Source organism: Eleutherodactylus coqui, chromosome 6 (assembly GCF_035609145.1).
Source record: "Eleutherodactylus coqui strain aEleCoq1 chromosome 6, aEleCoq1.hap1, whole genome shotgun sequence".
Taxonomy (NCBI): domain Eukaryota; kingdom Metazoa; phylum Chordata; class Amphibia; order Anura; family Eleutherodactylidae; genus Eleutherodactylus; species Eleutherodactylus coqui.
Window position 1 is genome coordinate 12,322,262 of NC_089842.1, and position 21,072 is coordinate 12,343,333.

General features: G+C 44.9%; 1 protein-coding gene across 2 annotated transcripts in view; it reads right to left on the minus strand.

Moving 5' to 3' along the window:
• The window catches only part of SLC2A1 (solute carrier family 2 member 1), a 96,217-nt gene that overhangs the window by 2,558 nt on the left and 72,587 nt on the right, over positions 1-21,072 (minus strand). The window contains exons 1-9 of one of the 2 annotated variants that reach the window (XM_066606219.1): positions 18,047-18,326; positions 8,059-8,151; positions 5,074-5,234; positions 2,272-2,512; positions 2,029-2,191; positions 1,729-1,916; positions 717-821; positions 379-480; positions 88-291 (exon numbers count right to left, since the gene is read on the minus strand). In XM_066606219.1, coding sequence (XP_066462316.1) covers positions 88-291; positions 379-480; positions 717-821; positions 1,729-1,916; positions 2,029-2,191; positions 2,272-2,512; positions 5,074-5,234; positions 8,059-8,151; positions 18,047-18,064 — 1,275 coding nt within the window. In that variant the 5' untranslated portion in view covers positions 18,065-18,326. Of the gene's footprint in view, positions 1-87; positions 292-378; positions 481-716; positions 822-1,728; positions 1,917-2,028; positions 2,192-2,271; positions 2,513-5,073; positions 5,235-8,058; positions 8,152-18,046; positions 18,327-21,072 lie in introns of those variants that run through there. The other variant, XM_066606218.1, reaches the window with a different exon arrangement.

Consider the following 21,072-nt stretch of genomic DNA (forward strand, 5'->3'; position numbering starts at 1 on the left):
TGCAAAGGAAACAAGACACAAGGTTTAGCAACAAGATAGACATCATTGTGTCTTCAGTGTAAAGACGAGGAGATATGGCGCACTCACCTCTACGTACTGGAAGCCCATTCCCACAATAAAATTGGAAGTCCAGTTGGAAAGGCCAGCAACTGCAATAGCTGCAGGGCGAGGACCCTGACTGAAAAGCTCAGCGACAATGAACCAAGGGATTGGTCCTGGTCCAACTTCAAAGAATGCCACAAAACCAAAAATGGCCACAATGCTGAGGTAGGGCATCCCTGGCACGCTGTCCTGTTGGTGGCAGACCAGATAATTAGATGAGGAATCTTATATACATATTCATTCATACGCCTGATTCTATTATCAGCTGTGACTTACCAGCAACACAAGAGCAATGGTCATCAATATCGCGCATGCAGCCATGCCACCAAGCCCAATAAGATGGAGGGTACGTCGTCCGGCTCGCTCAACCACAAACAGCTGCAAAACAACAACAGTACATTTGAGTCTATGAGAAACCTCTTTCACTTGTTCTCCCAACTGAGGAAGATCTTAGAAAACTGTAGAGATTTTCCCTTCAGTCGCTTTATGTTTTTTGATTCTCAAGTTCTAGATCATGACAAAAGCATATGAGGGCTGTGCGGTGCCGCATTATGCCATACATCTCAGGCACACGATTGGACATTTCATGACACAAAGCTGAAAATTGTACTCACCGAAACAACGGTAAATGCTGTATTAACTATTCCAGCACCAATGGTGGCATAAATTGGCTGTTGAACTTGGGCTTTTTCGAATATTGCAGTAGAGTAATAGAAGACCTAAAAGGAGGAACAGATGGTATTTACTGCCTGACACAGCATAAGGGTTTGGCTACAACAAGCAACATTCCATAGAGGTCAGTGTGATGAATATTTAAGGCGCTGCCCTTTGTGTCCATGTTTTCATTTCTTGCAAGTGCAGATGAGTCAGCTGGTCAGAGATGGACACCTTAGGTCATTATAGCTCTTTATCACACTGATGGCCATGATTGACAGCTCCTGTCACCCTCCTCATCTGTCAGTCATAGAAGCGTGTGTCTTGGGTCGGGTCTATACGGCAGACGCTGCAGCTCCTCTGTCTCTGTCAGTGCCGCCTATAAGATGCACGTGTGCAGCCGGCCTGCCTCTTACAAGGCCAACATGCGCATGCAGCTTTCCCACCCCTGGTCAGTATATATTGTCCTTTAGTCATTAAGGCACCCACCCTCCCCGAGTGAAGGGTGCCTGACCAATAGGTCCTGTAAGGTTCTACAGTAGTTTCATGATTGACTCTGGGTTTGTCCCATACCTGTCCACACAGCTTTCCTGTCTTTTCCTGTCCTGACTTTGGCTCGTACGTTGACCACAATTTATCTGATCGCCGCCTGCCTTGACCTTCTGCCTGTCTCTCCAGTTAAGCAAGAACTCCTATTGTCCTGACCTTGGCATTTGTATTGCCTACTTCTCCGTCTGTCCCTCCAGTACTGCACTATGGTGCTTTTGACCTGTCCATGTCAGCTGTCACTACACTGAGACCAATCTCTTGGAGTAACTGCCTGTAGGTCCCTGCAGCTAAAGTCCAGATCTTCCTTGGAGGGGTTAATAGATAAAAACCTGGGAATCTCAAGTCGCTGCCCTCTGGAGTAGCCGAAAGTCAAATCGATCAGTGGCACAGTGGGTACACATCTGCTGCATGACACAAACTTACCGCATTAATACCAGAGAGTTGCTGAGAAAGCTGCAGAACAATAGCAATGAAGATTGGCTGCCGATAAAGTGGTGAGCGGAACAACTCAAGTATAGTGACTTTCTTCTCCCTCATCATTTGCCGACTCTCTTCCTTCATCTCCTGAAGGTCGCTGGTTACATCTGTGGTGCCACGAAGTTTCTTCAGGACTGTGAAAAATGCAATGAGATACAGTTAGGGTAAATTCCACATGGCATGAAACACATGAATTGATGACATGGAACAGGATACACATTCTGATCATGAGCTAATAGTACTCACCACTTTTGGCTTTGTCTTCTTCATTACGGTTGATAAGCAAAAACCGAGGACTTTCAGGACAGAACGGTAGTGCTGCTGACTGGATAATGGCAGGTACAAAGATGCAGCCCAGAAGAAGTGGCCATAAACTGTCATTACCCATGATTGGTTCCAAGCCAAATATCTGTGCAGGAAGAGGGAGACATTAAGTCCTCCTGTATAGAGTGCAGAATGTACTACAACTGGCAGCAGTGCTGGTCTTACCTGGGCTATGAGAATTCCAACCACAACTCCCAGCTGGTGAAGTGTTCCCAGAGCCCCCCGAAGAGATGTAGGGGCCACCTCTCCAACATACATGGGCACAAATCCAGTAGTAAGACCACAGTAAAGACCAATTATAAACCGGCCAATAATCAGCATCTCAAAAGAGTACGCCATCTTGGAGAAACCCATAAAGACGGCAGCAATGAATGCCAGGACGTTAGCCATCAGCATGGAATTACGCCTAGAGACAAAAGTACAAGAAGAAAAATTAGTCATGCTTGGATGGTATTTAACCCATAACATTGCTGTCCCGAAACATGCAGTACAACTGGTTTCTGAATGGCACATGGCTGACTACAATAACAGTATTCCTGAGTTTGCTGCCGGACCATTAATCCAGTGTAGTGATGTAAATAGTAATCCAGAGATGTCCCCAGATGAGCGGATATATGAAATAACAATTATCTAAGTTTGTGCTTTCCTTTCAGTGTTACGGACTATATTCTGCTGAAGGGGCAATCCAATACTGACCCTGCCAAATCCATTTCTGATAATGATAGAAGCTCAGATAACTTGCTTCATTAACCCCTTCGTGACCGCAATACACCTCTTTACTGAACTCACTAATAGGCTTTAAACCGGCACATTTAGCTTTTAAAGGCAGCGGCTTTAAAGACTACTGACAGCCAGGCTCCTGCTCAAACTGCCAGGAACAGAGAAACCTGGCAATTTAACCCCTTGTATAACATAATGAATAGCAACTACAGTATGTAAGCAGATGACAGTGGGAAGGGGGCTCTTTTTGATACCCAACGGCACCCTGCAGTGCATTCGCAAGGTACCAATGGGTAGAAGCCTGACAAAGGCCTCCATGTCTGTAAGTCAGTCTATTAAATCCCCCTCCTGCAGAGTCTAATAAGCTGCTATTATAGGTTTATTAGAATGCACTACATAAGTAATGCAGTATAAGTATACTTTCCTAGCGATCGAATGATCACATCTTCAAGTCCCCTTCAGGAACTAAAAAAATAAGGATTGAAAAAAAAAAGGTTTAATTGAAATAAAAAAATCCATTTAAAAAAAATACTCATTTTGACCCATAAAAAACTGTTTAAAATGGATCCAATAACAAAAATTAAAAAAAAAACCAACACATAATAATAGGCATTACTGCGTTCATAACGACCCAGACAATGACGGTATTTTGTCATTTATCGGTCATGGTGAATGCCGTAAAAATCATTAAAAAAACTAACTGACAGAATTGCTTCTTTTGTTCACATCCCAAAAAACGTAATAAAAAATAATCCAAAAGTCACAGGTACCTCAAACTGGTACTAACAAAAACTACAAGTCCTCACAGAGCTGCGCTGCAAGAAAACTAAAAATGTCCCGGGTCTTAGAATACAGCAAGGCAAATTCAGTTCTTCTTCTTTAAAAAACATGTTTTTTTCTGTGTAATAGTAAAAATAAATAACTATATAATTGTTATTGCAGTAATCGTGCGGATCCAGATAAGAAAGAACACTGTAAAGACAAAACCCCAAAAGAATGGCAGAATTTCTGGACGTTTTCGCCATTCCCCCCAAAAAAGAAGTAATTTAAGCTCTACAACCCATTATCTGTACCCCAGAGTGCGGCCAATAAAATATACAACTTGTTCCAAAAAAACAAGCCCTCATACAGCTATGTCAACGAGTTATGGCTCTTGCAATACGACAATGAAAATTGCTTAGTCCTTAAGGGCTTATTTACATGAGCGTATACCGGCCGGCGTTTTCACGGCCGCCCAATATACGCTTCCATCTGAGCTGTCCCCCCCTTCCCTCCTCCTCACCGGCTCTCTGCCTCTCTCCTGCCCTCCAGCTGTTTGCAATGGGAGTAGGTGGGACAAAGCGGAGCTTAGCTCCAACCCCTCTCATTGCAAATGCCGGAGTGGAGGAGAGAGGCAGAGAGCCGGTGAGGGGAAGGTGGTAAATGCTCAGATAGAAGCATATATCATCCGGCCGTTAAAAACACTCATGTAAATAAGCCCTTAGGCCCAAAACACGTTGATCTTGAAGGGGTTAATGGAACTCTGCCACTTGATACTGGTAGTATACCATAGTTGTATTATAAGATGCTCAGTAGATGTAGGTTGAAAACTGTACCTGTTTTTTTTTTAATTGCAGAAATCGTCTGGTTGCTGCACTTCCCACAGTATGCAAGTAAGAGGTAAGCCATCCGATGGGCAGTTCACCTCCTGTGCTGGTCCGGGCTCTCTCCTCCTTCTCTAGTCTAAACCCACCCATTAGAGTCTTGATAGAAGTCTTCAGCCCTGGCGATTGTAGACACCATGCGTCTCAGACACTTTGTACCTGTACTACAAAGAGGATGCCGCAGGCATGTGATGGCATTAATGGCATGGACAACTAGATCTCCAAGTGCAGTACGGGTGTGACTGAAACGCACGGCTACTCCAGCGACTTCAATCAAGACCGGGTTGGGTGTGTTTAGATTAAAGAAGCACGAGAGAACCAGGACCGGTGCAGGCGGTGAACTGCCCATCAGACGGCTTGGCAGTCATCTGCATACAGTGCAGGAAGCGTGCAGCCAGGATAGTTCTGCATTGGAGCAAAGAATATAGCATCATTCACCTGCCACAAATCTTATAAGACAGTTAGGTTATACTGTTAATATCAAGTGATTGGCCTTGTTTAAGAAGTCTTGTAAAAAGGGAGAACCATGGAGGAAATTACCATTGCAGTGTAGTGGTACGTGTTATGTCCTGCAGAAGACAGAAGGACTGTATTGAGGACTAACCTTCCAAACCTGTTGACAAAAAGACCCACGGAAAATGAGCCCATCATGCCACCAACTGAGAATATGGCCACAGACAAGGACCATAGGGAGGTCAGGGTGTTATCAGGGATCGGCTCTCCGTACCGCGATAGCCACGTCTCATTGTAAAACTTTTCGATTACCTGTGATGAAAAACAGAATTGTGAGGATTATTACAAATGAGAAAAGGACGTCTCAGTGTGTGATCAGAGTATAAAGCGTTTCTATACGCAGGTGGCAGTGCGCAGTGACCTCACACCTATGTGCCACCACCTCACACCTGTACAGGTGTACCTCAGTACAGCCAGGGTATTCATTATACTTCTATGGTAAAGCCTGTGTACGTCCAGCAGGTGTCCCTGTGACACTTTACTTCCTTGTCCTGCATTATGGCTCAGATCTTATTACTGAGTTTACTCAGCTGATGCAAACCTAAGCTAGCCAAGCAATTGTCACCTGATCCGCCCCACGCTGGGGGTGAAGGAGTGCATGCTGCCAGACTCAAATTCCAGTTCTGTACACAATGCTGACTGAGGAGGGTGTGTAGGGCACCAGGCAGCCGATTGGCCGACACGGGCAGACTTACATTTATATACCGCAATGTCACCAGCCACCCAGTGCCCAAAATATCTGGTAAATATCACCCTGTAAAATCAGTGGCATGTACTAGCATCATTGTGACCTTTACAACTGACATAACGCTGTGATCCTTGGTTGTGGGCATATATAACTGGATGCCAACTATCACACAGAGGAAGACACTTGTCTCAAGTGTAAATTACACATTTCTTCTGCTGGAGATCACAGCCAAATACCAAGCGTAGAGAAATCAAGCATGCAGTGCGAGGGAGAAGGGGTTAATTCTGGAGCTGCTGATCACAGTGACTCAGCAGCCCGTCCCAGCGCCAGCCATGGGTTTCTTGAACACAAGGAAGCAGGCAATACAAGCCAGACACTTCAATTCTGTCTGAGTGAAATAGTGTTGTGTGCATAGGCTGGCATTGTGTGGGCAGCTGTGCCATCCGGACATAGTAGGGATGATCTGCTGGGTGTGACTGTTGCATAAAGATGGACTTCCCTTCTCTGCAGTAAATCTCAGTGACCTGGAAAGCCGTATACATGAACTAGTTAATAATAAACAGGCTGGGGTGCCAAAAAAAAGTTACCTAACAGACGGTTTTGGCCCCTGAGGGCCAACACAAGTGTTTATTAAAAAGATGAATATCCACACTAAGCTGACAATGTACCCGACCTGTGATAAATGGAACTACTAAGGTGAGGTTTCACTGGTTCACGGGACTAGTACAAAGGCTGATTTATGTTTTACGTGTTCTTTTCACAGGGAGACAGAACCACATTGATCCGCCTTGATCTGCCTCTGTCTGTAGAGCAAGCTGCATGTCCACAGAATAACCGGGACAGTCATAACAATCACAATAGCACTGCCAATTTTAATCTTAGTATCTGCCATGTACACAAGATAACGCTGTATGTACTGATCGCCCGACTGCATTAGTATAAAGAGGCCTGCATGTGTTGTTGGGAGTCCTGAGATAAATTTATGGGGGTCCCTCACTTAGGGAGAGACATGTTTCTGGTGCTCAGAAAAACGTGCTGGATATATTACTGTATTGGGACGCTAGTGAAGTCGATGCATCTCTGTAATATAACCTCCACGAAAACAGAAAGTGAACGGAAAGAACCCTTCCCTTATTTTTAAATAGTCAATGGGTGATGGAAGTGAATGGAAAAGTGTCTGTTTGGTTACGTTTTTGTTGTCCGTTTAACTAACTTGTCTTTAAATGAGCATATGCAGAAGAGAAGGAACGAAAGACAACAAAACAAATCCATTACAAATGGATGTAGATGGAACTAAATGGAAACAAACTGATAGAAGTTGTCAATATTTTTTGACAGATCTGTCTACCGGATTCATAAAAAAGGAAACTATGGCTTCAGTTTAATTGCTTTTGAATTCTGTTCTGCTATCAATTTCATTTTAAAAAGGATTTATTAAAAACAGAAGGCAAAACACTGATGTGAGCGAGCCCTAATTGTAAGTGGTTTACTGTGGTACAGCTACTCAACTCATATCTACACTGCTCAGTACTGCTGTATGATGTCTTCCATGATACTGCTATTTCTGTGTGCTACAAAGAGTTAGATAGCTGAACCTGCTGTGTTTCTCCGTGTTCTGTGTATAGCAGCAGTCTACACCCACCAGCTTAGAGACAAGTGAAAATTAATTGTAGACTCGCAGAAGGGAAAACTGGTGTTATATTCAAGATACATTTTATATAATGGCCAGATATAATGTTATTCTATATGTTCACACATGGCGGCTAATTCTGAAAAGTCATCTCAAAGTGTGGGTGTGGTATAACTGCGGCCCAGATGTGGGGAAGCTGTACAGTGCCAGGGCTTCTCCTCTCCAAACATCTTACCCCATTCATTTTATGGACCTATAGTAATAGGACCGGTAAAGAACGGCAGATTTCTCCTCCATGACTGGAATGTCTGTCAAATCCCAGTATTGATGGGCTGTTACCTAATTCTAGCAGGAATGTCCCTAACAGGATCCCAATGAGAGTCTGCAGGAAGCAGGTTAATCTTCCTAACGAGATGTACTATTTTAGACTCTGCTTGTCCGCTTGTCTCCGGGCCCGGCTTGTTTATGTTTTTCAGCCCATGAACTGATTGACTACACCCTTGAATAGAAGCTGCGCCCTCATTCACCCTAAATAACCCCGATATCTTGAATGCAGAGGCCCTTGAGACAAACACGGCCATAAATAGAATTCTGCCATGTTTCTATAATGATGCGCAGTGAGCTGTCATTGTTCCCATACTGACTGGACCATTATAAAACTATTTAGTACTGACTAGGCAAGGATCTACAGTGAGGGGGATCATACATGTGGACGAAGCTGCTGCAATACTTCGGTGACACTATGTCTCTATTCTTACCTTCTGTGGTGCATTAATAACTCCAGTGTTGTAACCAAACTGTAAGGATCCAAGGACAGCAACGCACACGGCGATCATCAACCGCAACGTCATCTGCAAAAAAGGCAAAAGACATACATGACAATGTATACAACATACATGACAATGTATACAGACAGCCATGTTCAACATTACTTTTCCATATGTTGCTTCCTGTAAATTGCACAAAGCTGTTTGTTCTTAATACCAGAAGTCCCATGAATAATCAAACTACTAATGACCTGTCCGTCTGTCTGTGCGTGAGTGAGTGGGTTCATGAGTGACTTACATGCTCTGCCCCTGATCACATGACGGTGACGCCATCAAAGCTCCTTCATCCCCAGTGAGGGAATTACATGCTATGCCCCTGATCACATGACAGGGACATCATCACTGGTCCTGTACGCACATGGCTGCTGTCCAGCTAGGTGTTTATTAGTATTCCATAGCAACTGAGGCCACAGGGGATTTGTAGTCCGCCCGTAATCTGCACAAGTGTGCAGGACCTTCGATGACATGACCATCATGTGATCAGGGGCGGAGCATGTAAGTTATTCACTCGGGATGAGCAGCACCGTCATGTGATCAGGGGCGGAGGTTGACGGTGACGTCATCACAGGTCCTTCATCTCTACCACTGTGCTGCTACTACTCCCTGTTGTATGGCATGAACAATGTATGTAGCAGTACTGTGTGTTTGACTTGCATGTAGCACAGCTGTGTGGCACATTGCGCCACCAGGAAGGCTGGTGCTATAATTTCCTAATAATTACTAGTAACCTCATATTCATCAGGGGTGCTACAAAAACATCAGACAGACCAGACAAGTGGAAAAGTAAACCAAGCAACGGTTGGTAACTAAAGATGAGCGAGTGTACTCGGTAAGGACAGATACTCGGACGAGTATTGTCCTTACCGAGTACGTGCCTGCTTGCCCGCAGAGGTTCGGATGCTGGCGGGGAAGAGCAGGGGGGAACGGGAGGGAGATCTCTCTCTCTCTTCCTCCCCTCGGCTCCCTCCTGCTCCCTCCCGCAACACAGCGCTCACCCCCGCCGGCACCCGAATCTTTGCGGGCAAGCAGGCAGGTACTCAGTAAGGACGATACTCGCTCGAGTGTCTGTCCTTACCAAGTACGCTCGCTCATCCCTATTGGTAATACTTCCCACTCCTTACAAAAGATGTTGCCTAAATTCAGAAAGTCCTCCTTTGGGGGTACATTACACACAATAAGCTGTGGTCGGCATATGATTGCACTAGTGCGGAGCGCTGAGAGTACCTCCATCACTGCCATAGAGGGACTTCAGAAGAACCAAAAAGCTGCTTGTCCAGATCCTTAACTTGGCAGCTTTGGCTCGCTCGTGTTGGTACAATTGCTAGTTTGTTTGGAGTTTGATGTGCACAGAAGCTGAAGCCTGTTTACCATATTACTCAATGAATCGATTCTTTCCAAAATACAACAAACGCACCTCAGCTGAGAAAGGCCCCAGTGTTTCCTAAGCTGCTTTAAGACCTTCCTGGGGGACCGAGCGCAAAGATGTAGAGTCCTAAAACCTGCTTGCAGCAGATCGCTTGAGGTGAGCAGCTAAGAGTCCCAAAGATTGAAGCGTTGGCAAATGATATAGCTGTAGGGTTTACAGAGGTAACAATCGGACATTGGGATAATCAGTGGCTCTATAAATAGGTGGGGTAGAGGTGTGATAACATCAAGTTAGTTACACAATCGTGTAATCACACCTTGATATATCATAAATAAATACACTTAACTTTGGTGCTGTATTTATGTTATGAGCTTGGTTCTGGTGCTGTATTTACTCACTGAGATGTTCTGGTAAGAAGATGCTGCTATCTTGCTGCTTGTTGCACAAGCAGAATAGAAATACACTGCCTATCAGTACAATATATATAGTTTTTTTTCTTATGAAGGGGAAGCCAAAAAAATTCTGCACAAGATACGATCTAAGCTAAGGTCGGCACTACATCCGAAGATAAATCTGATCTTAAGTATTTCTACAGTCAAGAAAAATCTTCATTAGGTAAAAAGAGAAATGTTTGGTACCGTGTTAGCCAGTAGAGCAAAAGGTGATCTTATCCCTTACTGAGAACAAAGTAAGGACTTATTTAGACGACCGTATATCGGCTCAGTTTTCACGCCGAGTTGATATATGGTGTCCTTGTCTGCAGGGGGGGGGGAGGAAGGATGGAAGAGCCAGGAGCAGGAACTGAGCCCCGCCCCCTCTCCGCCCCTTGCCACTATTTGCAATAGGAGGGGGTGAGATGGGGGCAGAGCTAAGTCCCGCCCGTTTAGCTCCGCCCCGCCCCTGCCAATGCAAATAGTGGCGAGGGGTGGGGAACGTAGGCATTGAAAGGCACGAACCTTCGATTTTTTTCTTCACACTCGCGGATACGAATTGCGTATTCCGTGAGCGATAGAGAAATCGCAACATGCTCTATTTTGCCATGAATGGCCTCTTGAAGTCAATGGAGATGTTCATCCCGCAGCCCATACCCAATTAACATTGTGCATGGGCTACGGGGACCCGTGTCATCACTTAGCGACGGTGCGGGAAATAACAATGGGAAAAAAAGCGTCTACTGCGCATTACAGACGTCAAACCACCGCGGTCAAATACACGCAATACAGAGAAATCAGGCCTTAGGGGTCTTCCTCCGATTTAATAGAATAGATCCGAAGAAGCATATTTATATACAGGTAGTCCCCGACTTGCGAACAGGTTCCGTTCCGGGAGCCCGTTCGCAAGTCCGTTTTGTTCGCAAGTCGAACAAATGGTAGTATGGAGCGGGATCGCAGGTGGATCCCGCTCCATACAACGTCGGGTGCCGGCTGTTCTTACAGCAGGCACCCGGCGGCAGCAGTTCCGACGAGCCGCGCCGCTTGTCGGAACTGTTAACACTTTAAATACCGCTCTGACAGCGGTATTTAAAGTGTTAACAGTTCTGACGAGCGGCGCGGCTCGTCGGAACTGCTGCCGCCGGGTGCCTGCTGTAAGAAACAGCCGGCACCTGACGTTCAGGGGGCCCGTACAGCGTCCCACGATGAGATCACGGGACGCTGTGTGGTTGCTAGGCAGCCGGGGACCTCCTGAAAGGCCCCAGGGCTGCCTATGCAGAGTGCCTATCAAGCGCACGGCTTGCTAGGCGCTCTGCATAGACAGCCCTAGTGCCCTTCACGAGGTCCCCGGCTACCCAGCAACCGCGATGTGACCGGACAGGCTTCTATCAGGCTTGATAGAAGCTTGTCCGGTCCCTGCACAGTATGATGTAATGCCATAGCATTACATCATACTGTGCAAAACAGATAGTTCGTATCTAGCGAAATTCGTAACTCGAATGTTCGCAAGTCGGGGACTATCTGTATATTGAAATAGCTATATACAAATCTTGTTCTGTTATTGTTTTAACTGCAAATTAATTATTCATGTCTGTGCCCTTTTATATGCCTGAGAAAGAACCCAAAGTAGGTCTGAAAGCTCGCTGTAACATCATGTATTTTTGTAAGCCATTAAAAGGTATCATATCTACCTTCTCTTACTGAGAACAATAACAGAAAAATCTTCAAAACAAAATGTAGAATTGCCGATATCCATAGAGTTTATGTAATTGTGCATTCCCCACATGCCATACTTAAGGCCCCCTGAACCTTAAGAGTTTAACCGGAGGAGAGTTTAACCGGAGCTGCACAAAAATTGTCAGAAATCTTTAAAATACATTGTTGCATGTGTAGTAAAATTTGATGTGTGACTTCTGTGAAGATGTATAAAGACTACACAGAAACAAATACTATACCTAGCCACCACACGTTTGTAGGAACCACCTCTGTAAGTAGACAAAACTTCCTTTAGGCCACTTTACATGATTGTTTGAGCCTGTAATACAGAGTAGTCCAGCCACGTGCCTACTGATGCAAACTCAAAGCATTATAGGGATCTCTGATGCTCTGATTCAGGTCAGTAGATGTGTAGCCGGGCACTTGTGAGTATTACGCTCATGTGACACTGGCCATAGTCAGAGATTTCCGGAAGATCCCTGGAGCACAGCATACGGCACCTTTTACTCAGCACAATAACCATATGGTTGAGCATCTATTCTGCATCACAACCTTCTCTCCACCATTCTTGTCTTCTGGACGGGAAGAGTACGAGATTAAAGGATCTTTGAGGGTGAATCTTGTGGTTTAAAAATCTTTCAATTAAAGGTGTTGCTCAGTTAATAGTAGATCAATAGTAGATGACCTGCTTATTAGCTGTTCTCTAGACTGGTGTGGAGCTGCATGTCCCAAGTTCCCATCTGGACTGTAATACTAAGCTTGACCACTGCAGTGAGAACGAAGCTGTCTGCTTCCTGCGGAATATAGCTCAGTGCACAAGGACACAGGCCAGGGAACAGCTGATCAGCAGACAGTAGGGCAATGGACACACCAAATCTGCTATTGATGGCCCCTCCTGAAAATAGGCCATCGGTAATTTAAAACTGGACAACCCCTTGAAGGGAAGATAGTTTCCAGCAGTAAAGATCTAGAGACTGAACGAGACTACGCAGTTACAATATGCACTAATAGTAAGGCAGACTGTAAGGCTTCCAGTGCTGCTGTGCTCCTCTGATAAAAGTCGTTATATGGAGCATCTAGTGTCACATGACCAAGACTGATCTGCCTGATACAATGTTATTTGTCACTCAGTGTGTCCACACTAGACGGCAGACTTCTAAAGGAACCCTGGTGGCAACAAGCAAGTAGAGCTGGTTCTAAACATTGCGATGTACATACATTTCCTCATTGTCATCATCTAGAGTTCATTTCCAGGCAGCAACACAAACCACCCAGACAAGGAAGGCAACAGACCATCATAAAATAGAATGTATTCACGCTGAGATCCAATTTTGAGCTTAAGAATGCTGAACCTGTTCACCTTTAGGTATTTTCCTTATGGTATTCTCATATGAGATTTGTGCTAGGCTCCCTATGATGTCAGAAGCCACCAGCAGAGTTAAGACATATACTTGACACAACCTTCAACCACTTTCTGACCCAACAATATTCAGGAACGTTGCAGACCTCTACAGACCATCTCCAAATACAGACATCTGAACCAATAGACTAGGGGAAAGCTGTAAAACATCCAGTGTTATACTGGACATTATAGAAGATGATGGTCTTACAGTGTCCTCAACCAAAGTGAGCATCAGGAAACTAGAGGGAATGTAGGGAATGAAGATGGGACAATGGCACCTTGTCACCTGGGTGCGGTCTTGCCAACCTTCAGATGTTTTCACTGCTGCTAACCTCACTCCAGAGCAAATTGTCAGGCTGGATTTTCAAGTTCTGTCTCGTCCCGTGACAATCACCTTAACAAGAGCCGCTGGACGCATTGTGAACAACTCATGGTGTTAACTATGTAGGTACAGGATATTATCATATCGTTTAGATCTCGTAGATGTGTATAAAGTGCACATAACTTCTCTAATATATACTGAACAGTCCCTTTATAAAGGCCCATTTAGACACAACGATTATCGCTCCAAAGATGTCGCTTAAGAGACTTTTGAGCGATAATCGTTGTGTGCCTGTTATACTGCTGAGCACTCCGAGCGGGGTATGCAGAACACAACTGAACCGCTGTGTTCTTCATACCCCACCTGTGTTCAGGGAGCGCGATACAGCTGAACAATAGCATCAGCTGTATCCCGCTGTGAATTCCTGGTAAGGCTCATCGTCCGCACGCTGAAAGACAACGATCAGCAACTGCTTAACGAAAACTGCACAATGTCAGTGAAGTTTCACACAACGATTATCGCTCAAAAGACGGCTTTTGAGCGATAATCGTTGTGTCTAAATGGGCCTTTAGAGCCCCCGGCCCTCTCACGATCGGTGCTTTCCTGTATGGAAATTATTGCCGTGACCCCGGAGTTCAGCATAAAATCATGTAACAAGTTTTCTGTGGATCAGTTTCAGTGTGGATCCACATTGGATGGGGAAATCCAGCGATCTAAGTGACTTCCAACGACGCCCGGTCATCGGTGCTGGATTAGCTGGGACCAGGACTTCACTGTCAACAGCATACGTTTTTTTCCCTCCGGGTAACGGTGCAGAGAGTATACTGAGAATAGCATGATCAAGGAAAAATATCCAGCGAAAGGGGATCCTGTGGATGGAAACAACTAATCGCCGAAAGGGGTCAAAGGAGGATGTCAGGAATCATTCTGACCAACAGGCTGCACAGTCAGGAGCAGGCAGATACAATGCTGGAGCTCCAACTAATGTGTCTGAATGCACAATTCACTGTTCCTTAGCATGGATGGATCATAACGGCAGATGGCGGTTTAAGCATCAATGCATCTTAAAGAAACAGTAATGTGAGACTCATGTAATGTGATCCAGATTTCTGTTGCACCGCCCTAATGGGAGGTCAGAATTTGGTGCAAGCGGAATGAATCTATGACCCCTTTCTGTCAGACTGCTGGAGGTATAGTAACAGAGTGGGGAATGATTTCTCGTCACCCTCTGGAACCTGGGAAACGAATTGCTGCGATTCTGAAGACCAAAGGAGGTCCAATGTTCTGCTAGATGAGAGTCCCTAATAAAGTGGCCATTCAGTGTATGTATATGTATGGAGATTTCATTGTCTCTGTCCTTAGGGATGCATTGTATACAGTGCACATACTATTTAACGGGCCATTTACTTATCCTGTAATGCGATTCACGGCCCTGTTCAGAGTCTCCATCTCTGCCCCGTTTTTGGAGGAGAGAAACTGAAATAAAAACATCTATTTTTTCCCCTTTGATTTCAGTGGGGCTTCAAAAAAAGACAGAAAGCAAGCAAAAAGGTATCTGTTTTTTTGGACGGGAGGATAGCACAGTCTGCAGCTTTATTTTTCCATCAAACAAAAGCAGAAACCTGACGGAATGGAAGCGAACCGAAGCCTTTGGCTGCTTTCACACCTGCGTTAGGCTATGTTCACATCTGTGATGGGAACCTCCGCACAGAAACGGAAAAAAAAGTCCCGCTTTAAGAACTTTTTCATCTGGTGAACTCCCGGACAGCTGAACGGAGGCCAAACGAGCATCACTATAGTCAATAAGGTCCATTTGGCTCGGTTCGGTTTCAGCATAAGACAGATCCATATAGTCATGGAATTAACCTTTCCTGCTCCTATAATGGGGCAGTAAAACGGAATCCCGGAACGCAGATGCGAGTATAGCCTTATATGGAGCTGCATCATTTCCTCAGCAGCCCAGATAGATTTTTTGGAAGGCTCGTCCCTCTCAACCAATCAACTGCGCACTCCTAGGACACACCTACTTAGCAAATGTATATGATTCACCTTTGTCCTACTAAGCAGCTCCCTGCCGTCATTCTGGTCTCCTCCACCCTGGCCTCATTTCAAGGCCTCCAGAAGGATATGCCAAGTAACACTTGCACTACTCAGAACGTGGAGCGGATATCACCAGCTTTTTGAACACGTGGTGCCGGTAGCGTCAGTGGGTATGATGATTGCATCATATGTCACTGCTCATGAAGGAGAACAGTAGCAGCCTTCATTCTGTGCCTCATGTTTGTAGAAAGACCATGCAGTGTGAAGGGTAGACTCACAGCCGGAGTGTTCTCAGCAGTGGTGCAGCTATAGAGGCAGAAACTGAAGCAGCCGGGCCCTGATGCAAGATCTGTAATGCTATAATGCTTCATTCTTAGTACTGATCTCCTTGTATGTGGAAGAGAGACCTTATGGGCCCTCTAATGCTTCAGGGCCCGGGTGCGACCATTTCCTCTGCACCCTTTATAGTTACACCCTTTACAGGAAGTACAAACAAAACCAGACCCCCATAGGCCTTTACAGCCTGAAGTGGGTGATACAGATGGCTATGACTTCCTGTTAGAGCAGCACATTTTAGACCTCAGCATGGTAGCACATGTGTCACTGCCATCTAAATGTTCATCATCTGTTCCATCCACCTACTCTACCCAACAGTTATAGCAGAACTGACAAAGGTGTTGATCTGTGATAGGGACAGACCGTGAAGGACACAAGCGTCTCTTCTGGCATTTATCTGGTTTGGGGCCACTGTAGATGTTAGAGAACATCTTGAGATCATAATTGGAATAATGCTGCTTCAGGGTCTGTCATTGCCCTGTAAAATGAATCTCTTGCTCCTCAAGATTCATACTTTGCCCCAGTCCTCACCATAAACTTTTTCCACTGTGGAGCAGATCTTGTCAGGACGTCCACCCAGAATTATGGGGGACAGAGAACAAGCACTTCTTCACACCACAATATTGAGAAACTAGGCTAGAAGTTAGCCATACCCAGATCAGTCTTCCATTGGGTTGATTATCATGTCACTGTGTTCTTGCAACAAGTCTGAAGAAGGACTGTTGCTACACGACAGTTCTCCATAAACCCTGATGACGTACATCAAAGTTCATCTTGTATATACAGCAAAGGGTGGAGAAGTCAGACATATTCCTCCAGATCTCCCAGCCAGGAATGTCCTTGTAAGTAAACAATGGCAGCGGGACATCCGGGATGGGGGAAAGGAGTGATGAAGAAGTCTAAGGGAAGCTTTACACAGAATAACTACTATCCGAATAATCACTCAGTCGTGCAAATAGAAGCAACAGTTGTTCCATGTAAACATGGCCACCCATACGATGAGCGATAATTTGGCAATTGTTTGACTTTCAGCGACTAGCCAATAAACTTTGTGTGGAGTTGTGCACTTCAGCGACTGCGATCACGAACAACAATCGCTCTCTAAAAAAACCACACGAACAACAGTCATTCGTACGCTAACAACTAGTCGTGGTGACCATTTTCAGCGGCTTTCAGAACAATAATTGTCCTATGTAAACCCAACCTAAGGCCGATTTCACACAAGCGTGATACATGGGCATTTTTGCTGATGTGTTGTGAATGGGTTTGACGGCCCTACTGCCCGTCTACTGACCCAAACTCACAGCATGGTAGAGATCTGATACAAAGCCTGAGAGGAGCTTCTCTTGGATTGGAGAAGGTCACTGCCCGACTTTCCGGTGACATTTGACCAGCTTCCTGTTCTTCTTTTCTATTTTATGGAGCAGAGGATTGTTTGACCCCTCCCCCATTCCTACTAGGCAAAACTCTGTATAGGAGATGATTATGGACAGAACACTTTCCTGGCCCTGAATCTCTCTAGAACATTAGGAGAAAGGTCACACAGCGAGGGACTGCATCAGCTACACGCCCAGCATCCTCTGGGGCTGCAGACTCTTATCTTTGAAGTGGGAGACATGGCAGGAGATGATCTCCCACTTGCTCCACAACCCCTAGAAATACCCAGATATTACAGAGCTGTTACTCCATCCTGCCCAATGGCAAATGGGCTCACGAGTTCTAATACAACAGATAATGTTCGGAGGATGCACTGTATGAGAATTGTTGGTTGAATGAAACATCGCAACTGTAAAAATGGTGCCAACACGTGTGGTTTGAAGTGAATCAGTTCCTGTTTCAGAGAATTTCTGACAAAAGGAAAAGCAATTTGCATATACAGGAAACTGTCAGTAATGGACACCATCAGTAAGTAGTGAGCAGAGGGGACACAGTACTGTCTGTTCATTTCTTCTATTTTTCCATTTCCATATTAAACAAAACTTCTGCCCAACTGTAAAGTGCAGAAAAAGAAGTGACCACAAGTGATCTCCACTGTGGACGGTACGAATACCCAACCATCACCAGTAGCCTCATCTACAGCAGGCTACATCCATCCGGTCTTCTATACGTTCCCCATCTATAGGAGAATGGACCCCATCATTGCCCGATCCCCTCCCCTTCATCACACTCCAGTAGCAGTAAGGTTGCTCCGAGGTTGCAGAAAGTGGCACCAAAGCCCCCTTGCCTTTTATCTTTGATACATTTCCCCTCCCCCACTGGTAGTAACTGGGTAGTGACAGCACATACAGACTGGCACAGTTTCTTACCTTGCCCCCAGACTCCATGGTGCCCCCGTGTGTTATATCCGAGGCAGCAATGTGCAATAATTCCGATTCTGCGCTGTGTTTTGTCTCTGTGGATACAAAGTATCAGTCTCTCGGTCGATACAATGTCGGTCTATCGGCGGATACAACGTATCGGTGTCCTCTTTCTGTGGATACAATGTATCGGTTTCCTCTTTCTGTGGATACTCTGTATCAGTCTTAATAGAATATATCTGTGTTTCTCCGTCCTGCGGTCTCTGCTGCTTTCGGCGCTTTATAAAAGAGGTGAAGAGAGGCTGCTGGAGGTGTGTGCGCTGCTCTGTGCTGTCACTGGCTACTGAGACTGACGTCAGTGTAAGACACCCCACCCACCCCCTCCCTGCTGCCCCAGCCTGAGAACAGCGTAGACACAACCCCTACCCAGCACTGAACAAGATATATACTGATACTGTAAAGGATATATACCGCCACTGTACATACTGTATATGAGATATATACCCGGCATTGTATACCCAAGGCTGTACAAGATATACATCCGGCACTGTACAAAATATACATCGGCACTGTACAAGATATATACTGTAAAAGATATATACCGGCAATGTACATACTGTATATGAGATATATACCCGGCATTGTATACCCAAGGCTGTACAAGATATACATCCGGCACTGTACAAAATATACACCGGCACTGTACAAGATATATACTGTAAAAGATATATGCCAAGCACTGTATATTCTGCACTGTACGAGATATACATTGACACTGTACAAACTGTATATCCAGAACTATACAATATACATACCCAGCACTGTATACACAACACTGTATGAGATATATATTTGGCATTGTATATCTGTGGCTGTGCAAGATATATTAAGCACTGTGCAAGATTTATACTGGCACTGTACAGGATATACACCTTTCATTGTTCTCGATATTTACCGTAACGGTATACCCGAAACTATACAAGATATATACTCGGCACTGTATACCCGACACTATAGAAGATATATACCTGGCACTATATACCTGACGCTTTTCAAGACATATACCCGGCACTGTACAAAATATATACCTGAACAGAGCAGGAGCAGAAGTACTACATATATAAGGTATAAAGCTGAGCTGAGTTAGCGTGTGTGGCTGACATAACTGTTCTGTGTTATAAGTGTGTGACTTGGGATCAGTGACTTTGGAAGAGTAACTTATTTAATTACTGCTTATTTATTTGAATTTTTTTAATATATTTTCATCTAATCTACCTGTAGGATCCCCATTTAGAATGTGCTCTATGATTGGCAGTGCCGTCCAGCGCACATCTTGTGCCATGTACGCTGTCCTTGAACAGCCATTCGAGGGTACACGCTGCTGTACGAGATGTGAGTGTGTTGTGCATTTGGAAGCCCAGATCCTGGATATAAATGAGCAGCTTGTAACACTCAGATCCATTGGCATCATGGAAAGGAGTTTGCTGCTCACTGAGCAGACGCTGGGGTAGATGTGGGGGTGGATGGTAGCATAGGAGTGAAGGATGATCAGGGGACAGTTAAGAGGGGTAGAGGGAAAAGATCCAGGTAGGCTAGTCCTGAACTGGCAAACGCCAATAAGTTTGCAAAGTTGGCAGATGAGGGGAATGTCATTACAGGATTTTCACTGCTGCAGCACGACATGCCCTCTGACTGCCAGGGGAATATCTGCTCCAGTAAGAAGGGGAATAGGAGCGCAGGGCAGGCTAAACAGGTCCTGTTAGTAGGGGGATCAGGGCAATCTGCCACAAAAAATGGGATCATCAAATGGTGTGTTGTCTTCCTGGCACTCAAGTTTGACACATTGCAGATTGGGTTGACAGATTAGTGGGAAAGGCTGTGAGGTCCCAGTGATTATGGTACACATTAGCACCAATGACAAAGTTAGAGGTAGGTGGAAGGTCCTTAAAAACTGTTTCAGGGAACTAGGATGTAAGCTTAGGGTGAACAGCAAATTGGCGCATAGGAAATGTGGTGCCGATATTCAAAAAGTGGTCAGGAAGTGAACCTGGAAACTACAGGCCGGTAAGTCTGACTTCTATTCTGGGTAAAACGTTAGAGCGGTTTCTAAGAGATGCCATCCTGGAGGACCTCAAGGAAAATAGTTGTATAACTCTGTATCAGCACCGGTTTATGAGAGATCGCTCCTGTCAAACCAACCTGATCAGCTTCTGCGAGGAGGTAAGTTCTAGACTGGAGCCTAGAACTCACTGGAAGTCACTGGATCTTGTGTTTCTGGATATTTCCAAAGCGTTTGATTCTGTGCTGCATAAAAGGTTGGTATATAAAATGAGAATGCTTGGTCTGAGCGAGAATGTGTGTAAGGGGGTAACTGGTCGGTGATAGAAAGCAGAGGGGGGTTATTAATGATACATACTCTGATTAGGTCCAGGTTACTAGTGGGCTACCACACAGGCAGAATTGGAGGGGTCACCATTACTAGTGGAGTATCACAGGGGTCAGTTTGTTAATGACCTTGGAGATGGATTGTGCAGTAAAACATCAATATTTGCAGATGCACAAAACTATGTAAAATAATTAACACAAGAGAGGATGCAAGAGGATCTGGATACGTTGGGGGCAGAAAAGTAGCAAATTAGGTGTAACACTGATAAATGTAAGATTCTGCACACAGGCAGAAAATACGTGTCACTATTACACACCTTTTAATGGCAAATTAATCCCACCATGTCTGTGCCTTGTTATAAGTATGTGTGTATATATATACATGCCTCTTCAGATCCATTTCATTATGCCTTGATGAAGGACCATGTGAGGTCCGAAAGCTCACATTAACATCATGGGTTTTTGTTAGCCATTAAAAAGGTATCATATCTACAAGATTACTTGGTTTCTCTTACTGAGAACAATAACACTTTGCTCTACTGGCGACACCGTACCACAATTTTTTTTTTCCGTTTTACCATTACACACTAAATGGGAAACCACTAGGGAACCCTGGCATGGAAAAGGACTTGGGGAATTTAATTCAATTT